Here is a 24,759-nt window from a genome sequence, read left to right on the forward strand (position 1 = left end):
TAGAATAGGGTGAGACGCTCAAATTTCTTTCCTGCATGTTACCATTCGCATGGTGATACTTGAGCAGTAAAATAATAGAGCGCAAGACACTCTGTCAAATTCCTTTTCTAAATATGATCTTGACAAGTATCGGGAAATAATTTAATATGAAATATTAATTATTTTTTATATAATATCTTAAATAATACTTTATTATATCATTATTTTTTGTTTTACTTTTCGATTTAAATATGATTTGGATTGAGAACGCATAATAAAATAATCGAATCGCAGGTCAAACTAATTAACATAACGATAAGCTTCGTAACATATTAATAAATTTATTATTAAAGAATTGACTTGTAATTTAAAATATTTATATAAATTATTATTCAGCTTGTATATACGTCATAGTACACAAAATATTTTCGGCTGCTAAATGTCAATAACATTGTTCGGCCTTGCCGATGTAAACATTAACGCGCTCTTCTTAAGATGTTACGACTTTGTTATCATTCATACAGCGGTGCTCGAGCAGTGAAGTAGTGGTGCGAGACGGTCCGTCGAATTCCTTTTTTAAACGCAATCGCGACAGATATTAAAATATAATTTGCTTTGATTACTATAATTAACAATTAATTAACTTTTAAAAATAAGATTTAAACATAATAATTCAATAATAAAGATAGCATACTCTTACGAGTGGGCGCATGATTTTGGCATCGTGTAAACATCAAAAATCTTGTTCTTTATTTTCTCTTTTACGAAATAATAAAGTGTGTATTTCATGTAATTGTTCCGCGATCGCAAATGATGGTGTAAAGTATGCGATCGTCGATTCGTCATATTCGATTAATCGTAATTAACTGTAAGTCCTAGAAAGCACTCGACGATGGATAGAACAGAGGTATGTGTGATAATAATTTATTTCTATTTATCGTTTATATTAATTTCAAAATATATACATTACACAATTTTTTTGTTTCTTCAATCGTGTGAGATCCAATCTAAATTATCATATAATATAACGCATATATCACTTATTTTTTCAAAACATATTTACATCGCATCTCTTTTAATTGAGAGAAAAGAAGGATGCGATATAGAATCTTGCAATTATAAAATAAATGTTCTAAATTATATATATTATATTTATTATATTACAAAATTATATATATATATATATATATATATATATATATACATATATATATATGATATGTTAGTTATATTAATTATATAATACTAACATATTATATAATTAATATAACTAACATTTATAAATAGTAACTACATATATATCGACGATAGATTTCGAATCGCATATTTCGTAATTTATTCATTTAATCAAATAAAAATTAAAATAACTGAAACCTTATTAAACAAATTATAAATTATCGTTTTGTTGTGGTCTTTACGAACAATAATTATATCTTTAACAACACATAGAGTTAAATATATTTTGTCCGCGATGTTATATCATTTAATTTTTCGACAATCTAGATATAGTTTGGATTAAAAACATTCTATAAAATAATCAAATCGCAAAATTGAATAATTAATATAATGATAAGCTTTGTGATATTATTAATCATGATTTAAAATTCTTATATAATTTAATATTTTGCATATATATTTCATAGAACGTAAAATATTTCGGCAGCAAATTAACAATATTTAACATATTAGACTTGACAGTGTAAACATTGGCGCGCTAATGTTTACGTATCACGGCTTTGGTATTATTCATACGGCGAATAGACTTGTAGTGGGGCGAGACGCTCGAATTCTTTTCCCACGTGTTATCATTCGCACGACACACTCAAACAGTAAAGTAGCAGTGTGAGACGCTCCGTCAAATTTATTTCCTAAACGCGATCGTGACAAGTATCGTGACATAATTTGATAAGATTAATAATTGCCTATCTTAAATAATAATTATAATTTAATATTACATCTAAATGTAATTATATCGCTACGATAGATCTTTTAGCGCGTATATTTTGAGTGATGTTTATACACATTTACTCGAGACCGGAATCAAAATTATTGTTTTGTTACAATCCTTATAAGCAATAATTATTTCTTCAAAACTATTTAAAGTTGAATATATTTTGTTCGATGTTTTATTTTTCGAATTTCGACGGCATGGTTGGGATTAAGATTATCACTTAATTAAACAATTGTACATCGTAAAACTGAGTAATTAACATAACGAAAGGCTTCGTGATACACCAATCGTTCAATTAATAATTAATCATAATTTTAAATATATTTTATACACTTTAATACTCCACGTATACATATAATATGATAGTATGTAAAATATCTCGGCAACAACTTTTCAATAACATAGTGTTTGGCCTTCACGGCCCGATTGTTTACATTTACATGTACGGTTTTATCATTCGTACGGCGACGCTCGAACAGTAACGTGGTGATCCGAAACGCTGCGCATATTCTTAAATACTTTTCCTCAATAATCGCGATTGCAATCGCGATTAGTATTAGAATAAAAATCTATCACTATGATTATTAGAATTAACGATTAATTTACTTTTAATAAAAGACACGAAACTGTATTGCGGGTATAATTGCAAATACAAATCTTTTTCAAATTCTCAATTGCGATCATTTATTACTGTGAATAAAAATCGAATTAACAGAGATAAAAATTGTAAATTTTGTTACGATCTTTTGATCATTGATCCTTACGGATAATAATTATTTATTTAATTAATTCTTATAATCAAATATATTTCGTCCGATAATTTTTTCTAAAATGCGAGCATAAAATAATTATTAATTAAAAGATTGCTATATTATTTTTGTAAAGATTTTGGTCTTGTGTAAATGTTAAGCGGGAATCGTATCTTCCGTATTACTCTCTTGTGATATAATAAAATGTATATCTCGTGTAATTGTTCCTCGATCAGAAGTGTCTTACAAAGTATTCTGCGATCATTGTATATACGATTAATCATAATTGTGTTTTTGCGAGTGACTGTTATGTGAGTGAATGTTATGATTAAACAACAAAGGATAAACAAGAAAAGAAAAAAAGGCCTAGAAAGGTATCGAGCGATGTACAGAGCAACGGTATACAGTGAGTAATTTATTGTATATTTTCTTTTATTTTTACCTCATTTATATTATTTTTAAAACACATTAGCTCGTTCTTTTTTTATTTCTTTGATAATGCGTGTTTTCCAATCTAAATTAAATATTCAAAGTAAATATTTCACGCAATTTATTTATTCGAAATCAAAACGGTAGAAGTTGAAAATTATTAACAAACTTTTTTTTAATCATTTTTATCTACATTTCTTATTCTCAGATATAATCACGTTATACGTATATAATTTTATAATATGATATATCATATTACAAAATTATACGGATAATACCCTCCTAGGGTGTAACCTTGCCGCGGTGGGAGGGCTTAGTACCTGGACGGTGCCTTAAGGGCCTTAAGGTCTCTAAAGGTTTACTGAGAAGGGGAAAACCAAGCACCCAACGCCGTCGTTGCTGTCATCGCGTCGCGGACGGCTCGTCGTATCGTTAGTGCTGTTATCGTGCCGCGGACGGCTTATCGCGGCGTCGGTCCCGTCATCGTGCCGCGGACGGTTTTCGCGTCACGTCGCGTGTCAATACAGCATTCATTCAAAGTATCGTGCATATAAGTGCGCAAGTATTTTTTAATAAAAGTGCGGGAGTGCCGTCTAAAGTGTTGCACGTGTGAATCAACCTGAGTGGAAGAGGCCTAGGAGAGGCATCGGGCACCGGTGGAGCAACCCTGTGGTAAGTAATTTTTTATTTGTATATTAATTATCTATTAATTGCAAATGTGCAATTTAAATTAAGGAATTAATCGCGTAATTTGATTTTTTATTTATATAAGAGAAAATTAGAGAAGAAGATATTTATATAAAAGCTATAATCTTGTAAAAGTTTCTACTTTTAGATTATAGTGTTTATATGAAATTATTACAGTTATTAGTAGTTTTTTCAAAATTTATAAAATTATTTTATTAATCTACTTATTACATGCATCGAATATAAAATTCAATGCGTATAATAAATTTTTAGAAATATTATTTTGAACCTTGCTACAATTTGGATCTTCTATTTGTATGTTACAGATCAACGACCCTCACATTCTGAGAGGAGGAGGAGGCCTAGGAGAGGCATCCTGCATCGGCGGAGCAACCCAAAGGTAAACATTTATTATTTATATATTAATTATTATAAATCGCGTACTTACATTGATTTTGTCTCATTATTTCAAATAAATTAAACAAGAGAAAATTAGAGAGAAAAGACTTTTATATAAATCCTAAATATTTATATTATAAAAAGTCTTTATAGAATTGTAATAAAAGTTTTATATTCATGTATCGCTTATTATCGTACATATCGGATATTAAATATTCCGCACAAAATATTATTTTTTAGACGGTGCTATAATTTGGATTTTATATTTGTATGTTACAGACAACGTAGCCTCAAGACCAACAACTCCGCTGTTGCGCATCAGTGCCGGTGAGTGACAAATTTTTATTTTAAAGTAACGGATTCGTAAAGATTGTAGATGTAGATTATACATTATAGATTGTAATAAATCCGTTACTTTTAAATGGATGAGCTTAAACAGATTAAGTTGAATAACTTTTAAGTTTTTTTAATATTCATTGCACTTATTGCAAAAAATAAAGCATATTAAAGTCTAAATTAAAGAAGGAAAATTGTAGAAAACAATGAATAAAGAACGACAGTAATTGTATTAATTATACGTGTCATAATAATTCATTTTTATAATGTGTGGCGATTTTATTCTAATTTCTTACAGCTCATCCATATTGTAGAATTTGTTTGTAGACTTTGTTCTTAAACTTTGATTTAACTGAGAGACCAAATGATCAATCAATTAAATTAATTATTATATGATAACAAATAACATAAATATTATGTGAATTAATCTTATTTTATTATAAATTATATATTATTATATCTTATATAAATTAATATTATATATTATTATATATATGCATTATTATATTATTAAATAAATTATATATTAAAATATATAAATTTTAATGAAATTTATCATAATTTATCATAATTTTTTAATCAAAATTTTTGATTGATAATTTGGCTTTGTCTCAGTTAAAATAAAGTTATACTAAAATGAACATTTAACAAACGATTGTAAAATCGCACGATTGTCATCGAGCGTGAAATATTTACGTTCATCTACCGATGACAATAATTACTCGGCAAAAGAAGGTGTTTATCTTCTTATGAGCAAGAAAAGTCTTGTGCTTCTTCGTCGGCAATAATAAATCTCCGGCGATAAAAGGAGTATGTATCTCCTTTTTCAATCTATTCAAAGAGATCGATCCAGAAAGTGGCCAGGAACAACGAAAGGTAGGTGCAACTGGCCTGAAGAATGAATATAGACGCTACGCAAAATAGACGAACAATAGTGATCAAAATGCGTAGTAAGAGATATGATTACGGTACACGATTAGGGCACGTGAGTAGGACACGCGAGTAGGGCACGCGGTTAGGGCACGCGGTTAGGGCATGCGGTTAGGGCACGCGTTAGGAATACGTTCTTCAAATCTCGAATTTCTTCTGGTTTAGTCAGAAAATAGGATTGTTAAGGCTATAGGGATTATTAAGACATTGAAGAAAAAATTAGAAATAAAATTATAAAACAATACACAATATTCATCTTAAATTTATTTTCAGTAAAATTAAAAAAAAACATAAATTACAATAACATTAAATATTATAATAAAATATAATAATAAAATATTTTAATATGTTGTAATATATATTTTATCTTAAAAATGTTATTGTGTGACTTATAATAAAAATATGTATAATGTGAAAAAAAATGTATAACTGTATTATATGAAATTTATTATAATTGTATGTAAAAACTGTATTATATGAAATATGCATTCTTTTGTAAATTACACGAAAAATGATCAAAAGGACACGTATAATAGGACAATATGTAGAAAGTCAATTAACATATACAATATATTTGTTTCTAAAATTTCTCGCTATTGCAAAAATATTCTCATACACAGAAATTTAACCGCGTGTACTTTCATACTAAAGAGTCATTGATAAAATCGGGAAACTTTATATATATATATATATATATATATATATATATATATATATATTTCACAAAGTCGAAATGATCTTTATCGTGGAGAAATATTTCTTGTTGATTTTTGCAAGATTCATCCGCGATGTCTAGTTTGGTGCTCTGTCGAAAATTGGGGATTTTCGTTGCAGGACTGGAATTAATCCTAGATTTTCCTGACGACTCCTGAAAATAATGATTTCGGTAACACAACGATGAACGCCACACGCCTTTTTAAAGTCAAATTAAAGAATTAATTTAAACAGTATATATTTTTTTAGAAGAAAAATTAATTATTTTTTTTGTTAAAAGTACGAGTATCGATTTTACATGTCTTTTTTAAGAGTAGATTGTAATACATAAAATTAAGATTTCCAAAGTATATTGCAACCAGAAAGTGTCTCGATTCACTACTACAAATATCATACGCTGCAACAGATTGTGAGCTAAATCCCATATATTACATTTTTCATGACAGCTTTGTGGTTTAACATCGTGAAACGTGTAATATCGCTGTGAGAGAAAAAAACATAGTCGACGCGCGAATCTGACAGCCAGGATGGCACAGAGTCTTCGTGATAAATTACTATTATCTTGAGAGATAGAGAGGATCAATGGTGAGAAAAGAGAAAAAGTGATATCGACACGATGACGAATGGAAATGGATTCTTGAAGCGTTCGCGCGAATTCTAGTATAAAATACGCGTCCGTCTCGGATCGCGCGACTCACGTACGCTGGTACGACTAAGTTAAAAAGATCTGCTGGCTGGTACGAGACCTGGTTGGACAATTTTCAACTTACCTTTTCGCGAGTATTACGTGGTTCGTAAATATTTTCTTTGTTAGTCTTCATTTTGAAAGTGCACATTCGTCGAATACACGATCTCAATTTTTTTACGACGCGCGCGTTGACCAATGCATTTATTACAAACATCTATCTTAAATATACGTGTTTATATGTAAAGATTTAATTCGAAGATAATATCTTCTTAAGATTCTTAAGAAGTTTTGTAAACATTTGACAAGTGTTTTCAAAATATGCAAAATTTGTGTTTCGTTATCACCACCAAGGGAGTTGTACAATCTTTGTTGAAAAAATAGAGATTTTCTTGCAAGAAAAAAAGAGATTTATATTCATTATAATTATCAGCGATAATTTTCCTAAACTTTCTCCAAGTTTAATCCGTATCCCTATATTTTGAAACAGTAAAAGTCACTTTTTGTTGTTTAATGGCATATTATCTTTTCTTATTTCAAAACTGTGAGTGACATTTCTCTGTACTTTTATTTTCCATGTATGTTTATAAAGTAAACTATGAATAATTATTATCACTGAAATGTCACGTCGATTGAACACATTTATAAAGATGTAACTTGATTAGTTCAGTATTTTTGATTACTTATTAATTTTATAATTTTTGTAGATTATTATTTTGATAAATATACTGGGAATATTTGGTTCCTTTTTTACAAAGATAAAAAATAAAGTCTTACTTTTTGTGTTTGTTCGTCGAGAATTATCTGCGCTAGAAAAAACTGTTTACATAAAATTTTATATTTATTAAATAATTTAATTTTTATTAACTAATACAATTCCCATGATAGGTATCTTTATTTTAACAAAATGAGTTACCCGCGCAACAATGCAATAAAAATAAAAAAACATGAATTACTCGCAGTAAAAGACTACAGGCTATCCCCTGGAGGCATTACATACTGCTTCACTTTATGAATCGGCCTTTGTAAGAATAATGTTTGAAAAAAAAATTCGTAGCCTCGAGTTTTCATAAAGTTCTACGTTTTTTACAACACACATTTTACGGCATATTCATTTCCGGATTCGGATATTGGCATAACATTTGTATTGTAAATTTATCGTAAAACGCGGAAGATTTTATAAAAAAATACATGCGTCAACATTTCATGTAAATTTTTAAGTAACATCTGATAGCTTTTCGCGCAAAATAACTGTGATCTCCGTAAAGTATCACATTTCTTAAAAAAAAAGGAATGTACATCCGTGTGCACTTTTTGGCATTTTCCCTCTTTCACACACAGACGAAAGTCTCGAGAGAATGCCTTTATCCTTCTGCATCCGCATCGAATAAGCTCTTTAGAAATGTCAGACAATAAACGTCCGCGTTGCCTGGTTCTTCAAGATCGTCGATGTATCGACATTCTGAAAATACAATCCACTCCGTCCACCGATAGTTCAGTACAAGATATCAATGCGCGTGTACATATACATGCGAGTGGCCACGATAGTGCAGCATATGTCTAAGTTCGCTATCGACCAGAGGCTTCGAACTGCTTCATGAATGTGGTGTAACGGAGACAATAGCGGGACAAGGCGTTTTGTGCCGCGTATTCTTGTCAAGGGGCCGGACATGCAAGACAATGATACATGGAAGTGGCGGGAGAAGTCGCGACGAAGAATAAGGTCTCGGAATGGGGGTGAGAATGGGCCGTGAATTTCCGGAGATCGATGCGCTGACCTAGCAGGTGCGCCAGAGGTTGCTGCTGATATCACTATCTTGGGGTGTTCTTCATTCGCAATGCTCATCTCATTTCCATCGCTTTTATACGCGGCATAAAAATTTCTGATACTGTAATATATGGATGGCATTCATCTGTCATAAGCCAAGGCCGACCGATAAACCGCCGTTGGTCAGATGGAATCTGTTCTGGTTAAACATTGTGGAAGAAACAATTGGAATAATACAATCATCCCCTAAATGACCGTCAAATCGATTGAAATCGTTATTCATACACACCGGATATATTCTCTTTCTTCTCTCTTCATCGCTTGCTACGAAATCACAATAGGAAATCGCAATAATTTAATTATAAATCACACGATGCAGTTTTGATTTTTTCAAGCAATTTTTTAAGGCAAGCATTGCGATATAAAAAAAACGAGAAAAATTATCCAATTATTTAAGTAAAAGCAAAAAATATAGATATAACGAATTACACACGCTATTGTAATTAATGAATTTGCTGGAATCTCAAAGCAAGAGTATTTCAATTTATAATTATTCTGATGTATGGGACTAACGATAAGAGCAAAGGAAAATAAAAAAGCTGAAATTCAATGCAGATTAAATGTAAAAGGTTAATTCATTATCTTTCTTTTGATTAATACATTTTGATTAGTATTAATGATGATATATTTTGATTAATGATTAATAATGGATGTTGAGACAAAGCTAAGCAGAGTTTCAAATGATTTGATCGTTCCAATCAGAAATCTTTTCATTTTTTTTTTTTTTTCTATCCCTTTAGTTTTCTTTAAATGAGATTTTTATGAGACAATTTCTTTTGAAACAAAATTGTTTTATGATCATATCCCAAACGTCAATAAGACAGGAAAATCGAATGGAGAGAACGATAACAATGTGATTTTAAATCCATCAATCAGTGTGTGCCATCATCCATGATAGATCCATGGGAAATGCCCGTGAGGGATTAGTATAAACATAGAATCTTTCTTTCTTATCATAGCATAGTTTTCGCTCTTTATTCCCATTTTTTTTATGTATTCTATCGAAACTCGTGACAGAATATTTCATACCGCGCGCAGCCTTCGGTATTTAAAGATCAATAGATATAAAATATTTCTGGAGAAAAAGAGCGTTGGAGGCCTGAAACATCAATATGAACGACACAAATAACTATTGTTGCACCGCACATCCGTGAATCCGTCGATGTACAAAAGAACATTGGTTCTATTTTTGTCCGGCGATTTTCATCGCTCTCATCGCTTGGCTGCATTTCATGCCATTGTCTCATTCCTTGTTGTGTTCCAATATGCGCCTTTCTCCGTCCGATATCGCGCGCAGATAGTGTACTGTCTGCTTGAAGAAACCGGGAAACCATACCTTGTCAACGCCGATGCCAATTGCCGCATCTGATGCTTTTCCATCCGGACTTTTGCTGCGAATTGTGTATCGGGATCGTTATATGTATTAGTGTTAGTGTATATATTCCGAGAATCTTAAAATATGGAGGCAATCTTTGTTCATCGAGAATATAAACACTGCGTGGGCGAATATCCACACAATCTTTATTATTCATTTCGATCCTTTTCATAAAGTACGCAGGAAAGGAACCTCCAGTTCTTTATCAGATTCTCCTTGCGTTTGTTCCGCGCTTCCTTATTCAGTTCTAGTTTCTAGTTGATTCGCGAGAGACGGACAACAACTCGCACAAATCTCTCGTCTTAACGTCCTATACAAAAAAATACAGAAAAAGATTCTACGCTAAACTCACATTCGTATGCTGTTTTTATTCTCTTCACTTTCGTGTGATTCCACCGCGATTTCATCACAAATCATAGAAACAGTTTTATTAACATATAGAATCGTATCAAAACACGTAATAATTTAATATTTTTTAGTTTTGTAATAAACAAGAATTTTTTGATGCATTATAAAAATTGTGCATATTAACATATGTATATAGAATCCTATCAATATGCGATAATGAATATTTATTAGTCCATTAAGATAAAAGCTTTTTTAGCATAGTGATCTCAACGTGTTTGAGAAGATATTTATGCAAATATCTTTATATAAAACTGCAATTTATAACGAAAAACATTTTATGACGGCTCTACTTGAATTTGATATAAAATTTCTCGATACAATCGCTCGTAAAATGATATGATCAAAGGAATGGGTATTCTATCGTGCGATAAGATTGAAATCGATGATATATTGCATCAATCGTTCCCGATTTATGGAATTAAAGTAGAATTTACATGAATATTTTCGAAATGATATGCAGTCCTTTTTGTACGCTAAAAATGTCGGCACCATCATACGATTTCGGCAAACAAAATATCTTTTCAATTAAATTATATTATTATCGGCAAAAGCTCCATATGCAAAAGATTTATAAAAACACAGAATGGGGAATATCATTGTATAGAAGCGGCGATTTTAATATTACACGATCAATATAAAAATTCGTAGAATAAAGTATAGAAAAACTCCGATGAGATATTTCAAATCTGCAAAATTATGTCAGTTATGGTCGAATTATAATTTAACGAAAATTTAAACGCAAAAGAAATTCTTGTATGATAAACGCATGTGACACACGCGCACACACTTTCTGAAGTTCTCGAAGAAAACAATTTTCATAGGTGACAGCCGTTACTACACCGGATTATAGACTTTTTGATTCAGTCCGTATATGCGTGAGAAAATGCGTTCTTTTAAATCTAGAGTGAAAAGCGGTTAGACACGAGATTGGAATGAAAATTTGCCTTTGTTTCTCTTTCTCGCTCTCTATTTTCCTCTCTTTCCTGCGACAAAGAAAATAATCAGTACTTTAGAAAAGTCGTTGGTTTAAGACATCTCGTCGAGATGAGAGTTGAAGAAATAACATATAATACCAGGATTAAAATAATACTTGTGGAAAAAAAAATTGCGTTTCTTATAAAATCGCCAAAGAATGCAATTTTTTCTTATTATATGCAAAATATCATTTCTGTCAATTTATTTCTTATACTATATATTATTTATATTAATTGAGATATAAATAAGACACAGCAAGTCGTTGTAAAGTCTTTAGATTTTTGTACATCTCATTTTAAATAATATAATGTATGTAATTATGACAAATTTTTTTTATATTTTAGATTATGTAGTACATTATATTCTCATGAATAAATTATATTCAAAATTATATTATATACTATATTCTAGATTATTTTATTTTAAATATCATAAAAGTTGCTATAAATTAAAGTAAAATGCTTTTTTGCATTTCTATCCTAAACAAAAATGAAAGAAATTTTGCTGCGTTTTCGCAATTGAATATCGGATGCACTTTTTACGTTGCATTCTTCTGCCAATTTACTTTCTTTCGCAGATTCAGCAATTGAATTGCGTGCACTACATTTTCAAGATTTAAAATATTATAAGTAAATATAGATTTATTGTATGTGTATCATATACATGATATTAATTAAATGCAAACGTATCTCTTTGATATTTAATATAAGATATATGCTACGAACACATATACAAAATATAATATTTTTACGCAAAAATTTTGTTATAAGTTACAAATAAATTAATTATTATTTAATTACATAATAAGAGAAATTCAGTATTATAATATTAACAGAGATATTGCATATTTAAATGACATAATATTTATAATAAAAATTGAATAATTTAGTGGAATGCAATGTGCAATATAATTAAATATTAAATATATATGTTTAAATATACATTATTGAGAGAGAAAATGTTAAAAATATTAAAAACAAAATTAATAATAACGATAATAGCAATAAAATCTCTTTATCTGTAAAAACGATTTTGGATGATTAAGATATATTGATGGAATTGATATCCATTAGAGCATATTTGTCTTTGATGTTAAAACGGATTCTTTTGATATCCGTTGGCTGCCTACAAGGCGAAATATAAGAGAGAATCCACAAGGATTCCACAGAAAAGGATTTTCCACTGGTAGATAATGGAAGTAGGGGTAGACGAAACGAGGTGGACCGCGATAGGTGAACGAGACATAGGACGTACGAAAAAGCCGAAACGCAACGACCACGCGCGTAATTGTCCTCGATTCTTTAAATTGGAGAGAAATCTCGCTACGCTCAAAACGAGTTTTCGTGCCCGAGCTTCTTTTGATTGAATTCCACGCCACTGACTTTTTTCGATTTCACGTCGTTTCTCTAAAATGTCGGCGATGTGCACTTTGAATTTCTCTCTGCGTGATTGAAAAAAAGTTTCTTGCATATATCTTGGCGACATTAAAAGTTTCTTCTCTTTCTATTACGCGAACATTTTAATATCATATTTCCTCTAATAAATTGTTTTTTAATGTAATTATTAAAAAGTTTCGTACTTTACGCTGCGCAAGTAGTTCAAATCGTCATTGATCAATCGCTGCTACATTGCTTATAAAAACTGTGGATTAAATAAAATATTTAATTAGTTCGCAGTTTAGAATAATTCCAATTTTTATGTACATATAATAAAAAATTTAAGACATGTAAAGTTTTATAAAATCTACTTTGCTTTTATCGCCTTATCAATATGGTTATTACATAATCGCTTTCAATATCGTTATTTTTAAATATTAAAATACAACGATGAAAAAAAAAGGGTAAGCTCCAAAGAAATAGTGTAAGAACATAGATTGCCCGCGTACCATTACTTGCAAATTCCACCCCTTTCGGAAGGAAGCTTTGCAGCTTCGTAATACTTGGAGTTCTATACCCTTGAAGTATATCATTGTTGCCATCCGGTGGCTAATGAGTATTTACAATTCAGTCTGTTTTCACGTTCGTCAAACTCTAGTCGCCTGTAATTATTGTTCTCCCAAACATCGATGTTTTGTTAATTAAATCATTCGTGATGAAATCTAAAAAAAAAAAACTCCATCACTCAAGTTGATATCTTTCAATGTGGGTGTATCACTCTCTCTAATTTCATCTCTTGAAATTAATGCGCGTTGAGGCTGCATTTGATGACTCCTTTTAGTCTTTCTGAATAACGTTGTTAGATATAATAAACGCTCAACTCCGTTAGTCGCAACGATCTCTATATCCTCTCCCATCACAAACACGAGAGAAGCTGTAATAGAATCGATTCTTGCAATTTTTCTCTCGTGGAAATACAAAATTTTTAAAGTCAATTAATTAATTTTTTTTTCCAACTATTAGCTTCTTCCGACCGCGGGCGATGACGACACTAATACGCGCGAGGTAACTACAAATTTGCGATTTAAATGCGAAAATATCGTTAAATGTGATGTAGTTCTGCATGCAGGATATAGTTTCGATTAATTTTCAGTTTGTAATTTGCAAATGGCAGAAAATTCCAATTACTTCGCGAATGAATCACTTTGTATATCGCGTATCTCGCAAGGCAGCCGTGAAGATTTTCTATTCGTCGATGTGTCAGGGGATTTTAAGGGTGCGCGTATTTAGGTATAATGAACGTTCCTCGAACGAATCTCGTCACTGCGAGGAGGTCATACGACTACCTCCGGCAATTAATCAAAGTTCCTCTACGCTTCTTTGCGGAAAGGATATATACAGAGAAAGTTGGCTACAAGATCCCGACTAAAGCGCGTGAGGTTTTCTCTGTGTGCGTGATTTTTCGCTCTTAAATGTGATCGAGCAAGAAAACATGACTCAATATGTCAATAATTCAGTTTTGGATTAATCCGATTCGTATGGCTTAAATCAATATCGATAATCGGAGAGAGGTAAAATATTTCTCTTAATTTTTTAATTTTTTTAAATACATTCGTAAATTAATTATTTGCAAATTAAAATAATTCAATTTATTTCAAGAGAGTATAAGTGTCGAGAAATTGCTGAAGAAAATCAAACGAAAAATTTTTGATTTTTTAAAACCGTATTATAAATATATCCTAATGGAAGGATGACATCGTGCGTTATCAGCATAAACGGTAATTCCAGTGTCAAGATGCGCGTCCATTGTGCTTTATATCCTAACGAAAATGAATCTCAGCGGGTATGTTCCCGGGTATTATTAATGTGTACGCTGATGATCAAGCGATAGCGCGAAAAAGCGTCGCAGATACTTCCTCAAAACGAAACATGTAGTGCAGGGACAAATAAAATTTTGATGCTTTTTTATTATGTAGCTCGCGCGATGAATTTGATGAGACGGAAAGTAATGTGGTATATATTTAAATAATATATTTAAATAATGGCAATATGATGATGTAGGTATCTTTTTGACGTTGCAAAAGGATGAGGAAGATTCATTGAAATACGCATTAATCTTTAGAAAGACTCGCAGCAATATAAATTTACGAATATATTTTTCTGTTTCAACATCCGAAATCGTTGCTGTTTGGTTGGTATGTATATATGGTTGGTATATGTATGTTGACTTTGGAATAAATTTTTCTCCGATATGAGAGATTGCGCGATATATCGTTGTATCGTTATACCGCTCAGCGTGGTTTATGCGAGAATTACAAAATACGCGATAAACTTGATGTCGCGCCTAAATTTGATCGTGCACAATCTATACGTTGGAGGGCAGAATCAAACAGGTATTTCGATATATGTATGCGTGTGCACTCCGCGCCTCTATCGAAGTCGCGAATCGATTGTAACGGAATTTCAATGAAAATTCGTTCGCTTAGCGAGAAGCGTAGAAATTCCGCTGACATTCATTATTACAACGTCAATGAGATTTAAATTTTTTGAGAAATATTTTCTCGACACGGTTAAAATTATTTCGACATTTAAATCTCTTTCTATTATTGATATTATAATGAACGAAATATGTGTGGGTGAGGTTCATTATTTTATTTTTAAAATAATATATTTTGCGTTCAAACTTTTCTCCTAAACAGAATGCTATTATACTTGAAAATATCGCCGTCTTTGAAACTAATGGTCGATTTTATATTCTAGTGAGAAACTTTTATTGCCACTTTTTCAACGAACGACAATGTGATTCAGCAGTATGCTGATTTTTTTGCATTACATAAGCAATTTTTTTAACATATAAACGGACTTGTATATAATTATTTATGCTTATGGTTTTTAAGGATCGTCAAAATTCTAGACTAACAAAAAAAGAGTATCTTGAGGGATTGAATTTGTGATCGCATTTACGCATTTCTTTTACGCTTCTCTTTTGCGCGCAAATTAATCCGAGAATTGTACTTTTTATGATTACTCATATTTCGAAACAGAAACTTATTGCGATCTCTGGCCTCACGTACATACATTTTTGTCTACCTTTTTGAATGCAGCAATCTACAAGGAAAAAGATGAAGAAATTTTACAGAAAATTTACAGATCTCTATAAAATTTTTTTTTTTAATAAATGAAAACGTTTAAAAAAGTTAATTTTGCTTATATTTCCGCTGAAATAAGTTACTCCGAAGTTTTCAAGCTGAACTGTTCAAGTTTCCTTTAACTGTAAAGAGAACAGCTGCAAATACCGCAATATTACTCATTAATTTCGTCGTAGGAACAATATAGCGGTGGTGCAACGCTTTGATAATGTTACATAATCAATAATTTATTAGCAGTGCGGTTGCGTGCGTTAATAGACAAACTATTCCCTTGTAATGTTCCCAGTGATAAATTCACATTCCGGTGACCTCGTTAAAAACATTTTTTAAAACAGCAGAAATTAAATTTTCAAAGTAACTGTGTATTACAATTAAATCTTTCATAGAAAAATTCATAATTAACTTCTAGACAGCACACCGTTCCGAGATGAAAAAGTTGCCAAGCCTTTATCGTATTATTTCAATATTATCGACGCTCTTTGTACTACTTAAAAATCATGAATGCATTATGCTAATTTATGATATATACACGGTGAGGTTATAAGAACTGGTCTAGAAAATCGATACTAAAATACTATATTTCTATGGTTAAGCAACGGATAAAATACTAAGCTCTTTAACCGAATGAGCGTAGCAAAATATGATTTGCAACATTTCATTGTTAGAATGATATCAGGAAATCTGTTTAATTTACCGGCTTTAATTGCATCTGTTCTATGTTTTGTAAACTGAGCGCGCGGCAGGAATTATTATAAGTTCGCAGAAATCCCATTCGGCTTCTAGATCTCCTTTCGTATTCCTATTAAGGCGCGGTAATTTCTCTCGGAACGGATTTAGGTTAATTAATAAAATCCCTGGAAAGTGCGAGAACGAATGTTTCTCGTAAAGCTTATATTAATCAGAAATTGTAAGAGATTATATATTTCATCCGATATGTTAAGTTTGAGCCTGTAACATTTTATTGTAACTCAGATTAAGAAAATTGAGATTATAATAGCCTTTACATTTATATTTCTCTCAAGCTATATGTCATTTAAGAAATGAGATATTCTTTCGTCGAATAATCTCATATGTTGCGCATTATAAGATAAAAAATCGTGATACTGCGTGCATGAATACAAATTCGATTGTATTGCAGATCCATCCGTGTTTTATAAAACATAGTTTACACTCTCGATGCATTTTCTTACGGACATGAAACATTGCATTCGTTCTCGCTTCGCTTTTAACTTTTAAGACAAATTGGCACAATGTGTTAATGATTACTCATGTTGAATTCAATTTTTTGAAAAATACATTGCGGAGTTTTTACCTACTTTTTTATTCAATTCACGTTAGATTCTGCGATATTTCGATTTGTGATAATGCACCGATGTTTTCAAGCGAGTCAGCATAGAGTTTGATTGTTTCTCCACTTTAACGTATGGAATCCGCAAAACTTTTCCCTTGTCTGTTCTTTTCGAGAATACGAAAAATTGGCAAGTTTCTTTTTGCAACTTTTTTGGCCGTAAATTGGTTGATTTATAGATATCTCGCGGGACTCTTTCGGTTTCTCACAATGTGTGTCTGCCATTGTCTCGCGACAGAGACGCGTTATACGCACGTGCGTGATCAGATGCACGTACATTACGTAAGGGTGCATTCACGTGTGCTCAAGAAATTCATATCAGAGATATAAAGGCCATAAATCCACATCTATAATGACACTTGTTTTCGATAGTAGTTTTGAGAGTGAGAAATCGCAGGAGTTCGAATTTCACGAACAATCCGAGATTTATGCGCGCTTTCCTGCATAGTATAATGTGGAAACATGAATTCAAATTAAATGATTTATTATCCATCGTTTCTAATAAAAAATTTTCTAGCAACGTTTATATCAGAGATAGAAATTATTAAAATAAACGTTATTATAATAAACGTATTGTTACAATTCTTATAAAAATAATTACAGACAATTATTGTTGTTTCTATATATACATATAACTCTGCTAAAGTTAAATATATTTTATTTAATGCTTTAAATTTTTTGTCGATCTAAGTTAATGTAATTTAATATTCGAATTAAGATCATAGAATAAGACGTAAATAGTTATAAAAAATTAATTAAAGTACTTAAAAATTAAACAAAATTATAATGAATATTATTATAATGAATTATTATAACAAATTTACAAAATTATATAATATAATATAAACCTAATATAAATTATATAATATAATATAATATACCCTCCCAATGGGTACATTTTGACGTTGGTGAGAGGACTTAATACCTGAAAAGTTTATAAAAGTTTATTGAAAGGGAAGTTAAATATCCAAACGATCCGTAATAAGGCTGTAAAAGCATATAACTCATATGTAGAAAGCGTATTTAATGCATTGGGCGCACGGTTTAGTGTGTCGGTTTTTAGTGTGACGTGCATAATTAGTTACGTCTTTACGTAATATTTTGATTTTTTTTCGACAAAAGCAGTCCGTCTGGAATCGATTAAAATTCGATCAATTGCCCAATAATGATAGAGTGGAATCATCTATTTATCACTAGATATTAATCTATAAACAACTAGATGTTAATATTGATAAAAAATTTTATAAAAGCGATCAAAAACGAGGTAAAAATATAAAAAATTTATAATTTACAGCATTCTCGCACTGATCGTGTGAAAATGCTGCAGATTCATTATCTCTTTTGGATCTCATATCATTCATTATGATTGTCTCACCCTCTGATATGCTTCTGAATATAGTGAGATTACATGTAACAAGAATTATGGTCAATACGAATATCGGTTTGGCACGAACAGATATAATTTTGCGATTCATGATCCGCGTTAGCAAAATTTGTTTGTTTCTTATAATTTCATATTCATATCGTGCAATTTAACTCGGAATATTTGCAAAACACGATTAAAATCATTTTCTGATTAGAACAATTAATTTTCTGTACAATATTTAATTTTTTCGAATTTTTTACATACAATTAAATCAAAAAATTATAATTATCCTTGCTTAAAAATATTCAATTATTTTAAATGCATAATACATACGTACAATTTGTAAATTTATTAGATATAAGGGTGAAATAAAATTTTGAAATAAAATTTTCCTGCTGAACGGATACAACTACTAACATCGCTTCATTAAATAAACACCGCAACACGTGAAACTATTTAGGATTTAGTGCCACGAAGGCGTACCACAGCAAAAACTTTCAAGCTCATAGCGATCCTCTCGACGCTTTGCCTGTATCCCTCGAATACGAAACAAAACATCAGTTTAATCGCGCCACGTTCGTGACCAGACCGCAATTCGTTGCCACTATTCTCTTTTAGGGTAAATACAGGGTCAGTTTGTTTTGTAAGCAGCATTCGGTATGCATGCGCGAACTCTCGCCAATTTACTATCCGCCTGTGTTTGAGGTAGCTGTGAGAGCGTGAACTGGGCCAGAACGATTAACGAGACTTTCATTATCGAAACGAGATTTCTTTTTTGTCTGCTACATCTTCACATAGAAATCAATTGTTATCAATTTTGACAAGCAGGCATTATTCTTTATGATATGCTTCAAAAGTCTCAAATGAATAAATTCTAATCTTGTGGATATTTCGTATATTAGAATAATCTTAAAATATTTTATATACGATGAAGAGATATGTATGTGAAGTTGTCAGAGTTATAAAAGTTCTGCAAACATTTTTCTTGAGAAATGCGTTTATATGCATAACAAAAAGTATCTAACGAGAGAAATCGCGTGTGTCAGAGTGACGTCGTGAGAGCTCGATAGACGTGCAGATGTTCCAATATTTTTTTATCGACAGACTCACTCCAAAATATTCAGAAATTCAAGAAATTGATTAAATAAATTTTAATTATATATTTTCTATATTTATTATTCTTCTCCAAAATACGTAGAATATATTTATGTTATCACGTTTTTATATTACATTATTGTATTTCTTTAAACAGATTTTATTGACGCAATTATGTGTAACTAAAGGACAAAAGCGCGCGCGAGAACTGATCGATATTATTAAATTTCAAAGCGCAACCTAAACGAGCATTACGAAGAGTATTTCGTATGCGCTGGGAGTAAACTGTTGGAACACGTATGGTAGTTAGGTCGCACTGTCAGAAGATGTTCAAAGCTGTTTCGAAGCGAGGCATCTGACAGCGGTTTCGATTTATCGTCGGAAGATCATGTGTGACATTGTCACACGAAGGGAATTTGCCTCTGCAGATATCAGGAATAGTTTGAGAGGTTGAATAACAAGCTCAAAAATTTAAAAATCACAGATCCGAGATTGATTAATATCTTCTATCAAGTTCTCAAGAAGTAAGATATAAAGTGTTAATACTTGAACGCGACCTCGTTTCACATCCTCCCCTTATATCTTACATTATGCAAATCCACACGAGATTTCCTTATATTGCATATTGCATGGCATTTTCGTCAAAGCAATCGTGCATAAAGTTGTTGCAAATCTTATCACACGCCTCTATATCATACACGCTAGCACATTACACGCTTCGTAAACAATCGCGAAACTATTTTTTACGAATTATAACAGCGGATGTGCAGAGAAATCTTTCTCCCTCAACAGCGCAATATTTTTACCGGGAGAACTTTCCAATTAAAGTCCGTTTGAGATTTTATTTCAGCGATCTCTCGGTCGCTAATTACCGAAAGAATGATGTAATTTAGGCAGCCATGTAGAAAAGCTCGATCCGCCATCGAGAGATTATACACCCCACATAGATATAATATATATATATATATATATATATATATATATATATATATATCTCGCAGATTTCAGCAGAGAAAGAAAATACTCTAAAATTATCGTTATCTCTCTTTCTTTCTTTTCTTTTTCTCTTTTTTTTTGTATAACGCTTAACGTCGTTCATGTAACAACGTAACTGGGGATATCATCTAGACGCCGGCATCGAGCTGCATTCCATAATTTTTCGGTAAGTGATGCGGGCATACCATAAATACATTCTAAAGCACTTAAGCGATGTAAGAGGACTTGGTGCGAGCGGACAGGAAGTTACTACCAATAGAACTATAAGTTTCAAGCTGGAAGTTTTGAGAATCTTGAATGTAATGTTTTAGTGACAAGATCTGAGAAATTTAATTCTTACTTTTTATAATTTGATAAAGAAATCAATGTAAATCAAATATAATGTTTCGTATATCTTGCGCCAATAAAATAGAAAATGTAATTGTATGTACAATATTTAGTGAGACTGTTATATAATATTATTTAGTTAATATAGATAAACTCTTGTATTCCAAATTATTATAAAATAAAAGTATTTTCTACAAAGAAGCTAAATATGAGCTAAAATTAGTCAATCTCTGTAATGTTCTATTACTTTATATATTTTACGTTATAAGATGTGAATATAATCAATATTTTCAATATTTGCTGGGAAAAAAGCAATTTATACGGAATAACATTAAGCTGATAATTCGTTGTGATTTATATAGAAGTTAGATTGTACGCTGCTCCAATACTTTCTTGCTATTGGGATTTAAAAATAGACAGGATTTAATGCAATCTCATAGATCATACTTTGCACATATATTGATAATCGGACACGGAAATTAATTGTGAATAAAAACAGATGTACAAATGCGGAATTATTTTAAAACTTACGAAGTTATTTTTTGTATTAATCTGCCTTTTGATCATATAATTTTTTTTTCGCATGCATATATCATATTTTTTTTTTTTTTTTTTCGTTTTATTAAAATATAATATTTTTATAAAGAACGGATTTTTTTCAATTATATTATTTCTACTATTATTAAAAGGAATATTTTAATGTTAAATGCTTAATGACAACAACGCTGGACAACATTTACTTTACTAATTGGCTAACTTACCTTGGTATCATTGTAAATAAGTCGCAAACGAAAGCGCTTCAACACATCAGACTCGTTGACTCGCTCGACCGCTAATTTCGCTGCTTCAAGCTCGCAGGATCCTTCCGGTCTCGGCTCCGTTCCGTATGTCAACTCAAAGAGACCCAGAATGGTTATATTTGTCTTCTCTATCGGTCTTGCACTCGGCACTGTCACGTCGATCTCCACCCTTCCGTCAGAATCGTTCTTATCCTTCTTCGTCACGTTCTCGAAGTCAACGTACATGATATTTGGAGTTACCGCAAGTTTTTCGGAGCTCGATTTGACGCCCGACGACGACATATCGGGTAGCCAGGACTCGTCGAAAGTGTCATTTTGCTTCTCATTCCCTGCGATCGCCTTCTCGCCTCTATTATCCTCTTCATCCATCCCGACGACGTCGTCCGTTTTGCGATGACGATGAAGCACGTTTCTGCTAGGACTCTTGGGTAGCTCGAGAAGCACAGTACTTGGATACCATGTGGATGTTTCTTCAAGTACATCCTCCTTTTGCGGGCCAAAGTGTCGCCTGTCAAACTTTTCAACCTGCGGCAGCTCCGACGGCGACTTATGATTGATTTTTACAGGGAATTTCTGAGAACCCTCGAAGCCTATGAAAGGTGCTTCGCTGTCAACGACGTTGATATCGGTATCGTTGTCGTTGATAGGTATCGTCGATACGCCACCGACTCTTACGAAATAGTCTTCATCTTTTTGATTGTCATTCAATTCCTTTGCTCTCCCATATTTTTTCATTCTAAATACCGATACATTATCGTTATCATTTGATTCGGAGCAGGCGCTATTGCGACAATCCACGGTCCAAATTTCTGTCTCATCCAAGTTGATATCGGTTCGATTCTCGATTTCCGAAATTCCGTCCACTTCGACTTGATCCTCGATGGAAACGGCACTGACATCGAAGTTATTAGCAACCGTATTAATCGCGATTGTACCGACGTACAAGTTTGTAGATTCATTAGCGACGTTGAAGTTGTCGCTGTCGCTGAGGAGGTAATCAACCGTGCTCTCGAATCTACTTGTACGATTATCAAGAGCATAGATATTGCGGACGTCTAAATGAGTTTGCCTCGTGCTCTCGAAATCGACAGTCTTGCGATCGCTTCGATGTATTATCGTATCGTCGCCGCGCTGATTTGCCGCAACGTCAATCCCGCGCTCGCTCGATCGACTTAAGATCTCGTTTTCGCGCGAATCTCGTTGAACTGTAAAATCACTCGTGCGTTCACTCATCCGATTAACTGGCGTTTCGGTGAATAAATTATCGGTGTTTAGATTCGCTCGCTTCGCCTCATCGAGATCGACTTCATTACGATCTCGTCGACTTCGCGTCGGTATTGCCAGGTGATTGACACTTGAAGCCTCGCGCAAATGTAACTGATCGATCGGAGCTCCGATTAATGTACCCTCCGTATCGCGATCGTGAACAGAACTCTCGAGTAAATTATCGGCACTTTGACGAGGTCCATCTAAAATCGTCAAACTTGCATCCTTATCGATATCTTGATCGTCTTGAAATTGCACTTTGCTTACAATCTCATTTGCCGAGAAATAAGAAGTAGCTTGAAGCGACACTCTACGTTGCTTCCTGATTAAATTATCTAACCAATTCTTCGCTTTACTCTCACTTTGCTTTATATTTTTAAAATTAATTTTGTTGCTAACTTGCTGATTTTTCACAAAATCGTCAAATTGATCGTCAAATTTTCGTTTTAGATAATTAATTTCAGAATGCATTTGATCGCCGCGTTGATTATTAGGAATAATGCTTACAAAAGTATCATCGTCGTATGTTTGTTTTCTCATATCGCGATTAAATTGGATTTTAAGCAAATCACTGGGATGATGATCACTGGTCACATCGCTAGTACTTTGACCAAGCATTTTCGATACTTTGTTCTCGCGTTGCGGCCATTCCGAGATCATTCCATCGAGATTTCTCTGCTCCATGTATCTTCTTGTCTCAGCGTGGCAGGGAAGCGTGCTCAGGTCACGATTCTGGGATCTTGTTTTTTCGTCGCACGATAAAACTGTGTAGAGAGAGGTAAGGCCGAGAAGGAGGAGGGTCAGGCAATGACTTGCGTGGAGGGCTCCGGAGGAAGAGAACAACAGGAGGAGACGAGAGAAATGCCGCTGCGTGTGGACGCGCGTCATAATCAGTCGTCGATTTTATGACGACTCGAGGCGCTCTTCCGGTTTCTTCTCATCTGTAAAAAAAAAGATTCTGCCATGAGTTAAATTTAAATTGTATAATTTTTTTTTAATATTAAATTAATATATATAATGCATGATTATAATTATTTTAATTGAGTTAATTTAAAATTTTCCTCAATTAAATAATGCACTTAAGATATTTAAGATATTTAAAAATTACATTTTTGTAAATGAATTATTATTAATGAATTATTATAAATGTGACATATTTACACATGAAAAAGGTTCCTTAGAAATGCACATATGATATCGATACCAATTTGATGAATTTTATTATATTTCTTTTTTAATCTTTGATTGAAAAAAATACTTGCAAAAATAAATCAGTATAACTCGCCCCGTATAGATAATTAACTTGCAAAACTATTTGACCTTTTTCTATTTATAAGTGAAAAGTTTATTCACTTGTGTTATATGTAGATATCTTTCTACGCTCGGTATCAGAAGCTTCTCGAGCAAAGAAAAGTCTTTTATTGATTTCCGTAAAAGCGCTTTAAATTTAATCTGTATTCGGGAATTCAAGACTTGTTTTCACACAAAAATTGCATGCATGTGTATGCCTCTTTGTTGCTTCCTAATTAATTATAATCTACAACTATTATCGGGCTACATAGGAATCATAACAAAGCTTGTGCGTGTAATT

The 24,759-nt window shown here is 32.1% G+C and overlaps 1 protein-coding gene across 2 annotated transcripts in view; it reads right to left on the reverse strand.

The window, feature by feature from the left end:
* Positions 1 to 24,759, reverse strand: part of LOC126850732 (gamma-aminobutyric acid type B receptor subunit 2) — a 66,159-nt gene that overhangs the window by 35,370 nt on the left and 6,030 nt on the right. For both annotated transcript variants that reach the window (XM_050593986.1, XM_050593988.1), the window contains exon 2: positions 21,864 to 24,109. In XM_050593986.1, coding sequence (XP_050449943.1) covers positions 21,864 to 24,056 — 2,193 coding nt within the window. In that variant the 5' untranslated portion in view covers positions 24,057 to 24,109. The remainder of the gene's footprint in view (positions 1 to 21,863; positions 24,110 to 24,759) is intronic.

The sequence above is a fragment of the Cataglyphis hispanica genome, chromosome 7, assembly GCF_021464435.1.
Source record: "Cataglyphis hispanica isolate Lineage 1 chromosome 7, ULB_Chis1_1.0, whole genome shotgun sequence".
In the NCBI taxonomy this organism is placed as follows: Eukaryota; Metazoa; Arthropoda; class Insecta; order Hymenoptera; family Formicidae; genus Cataglyphis; species Cataglyphis hispanica.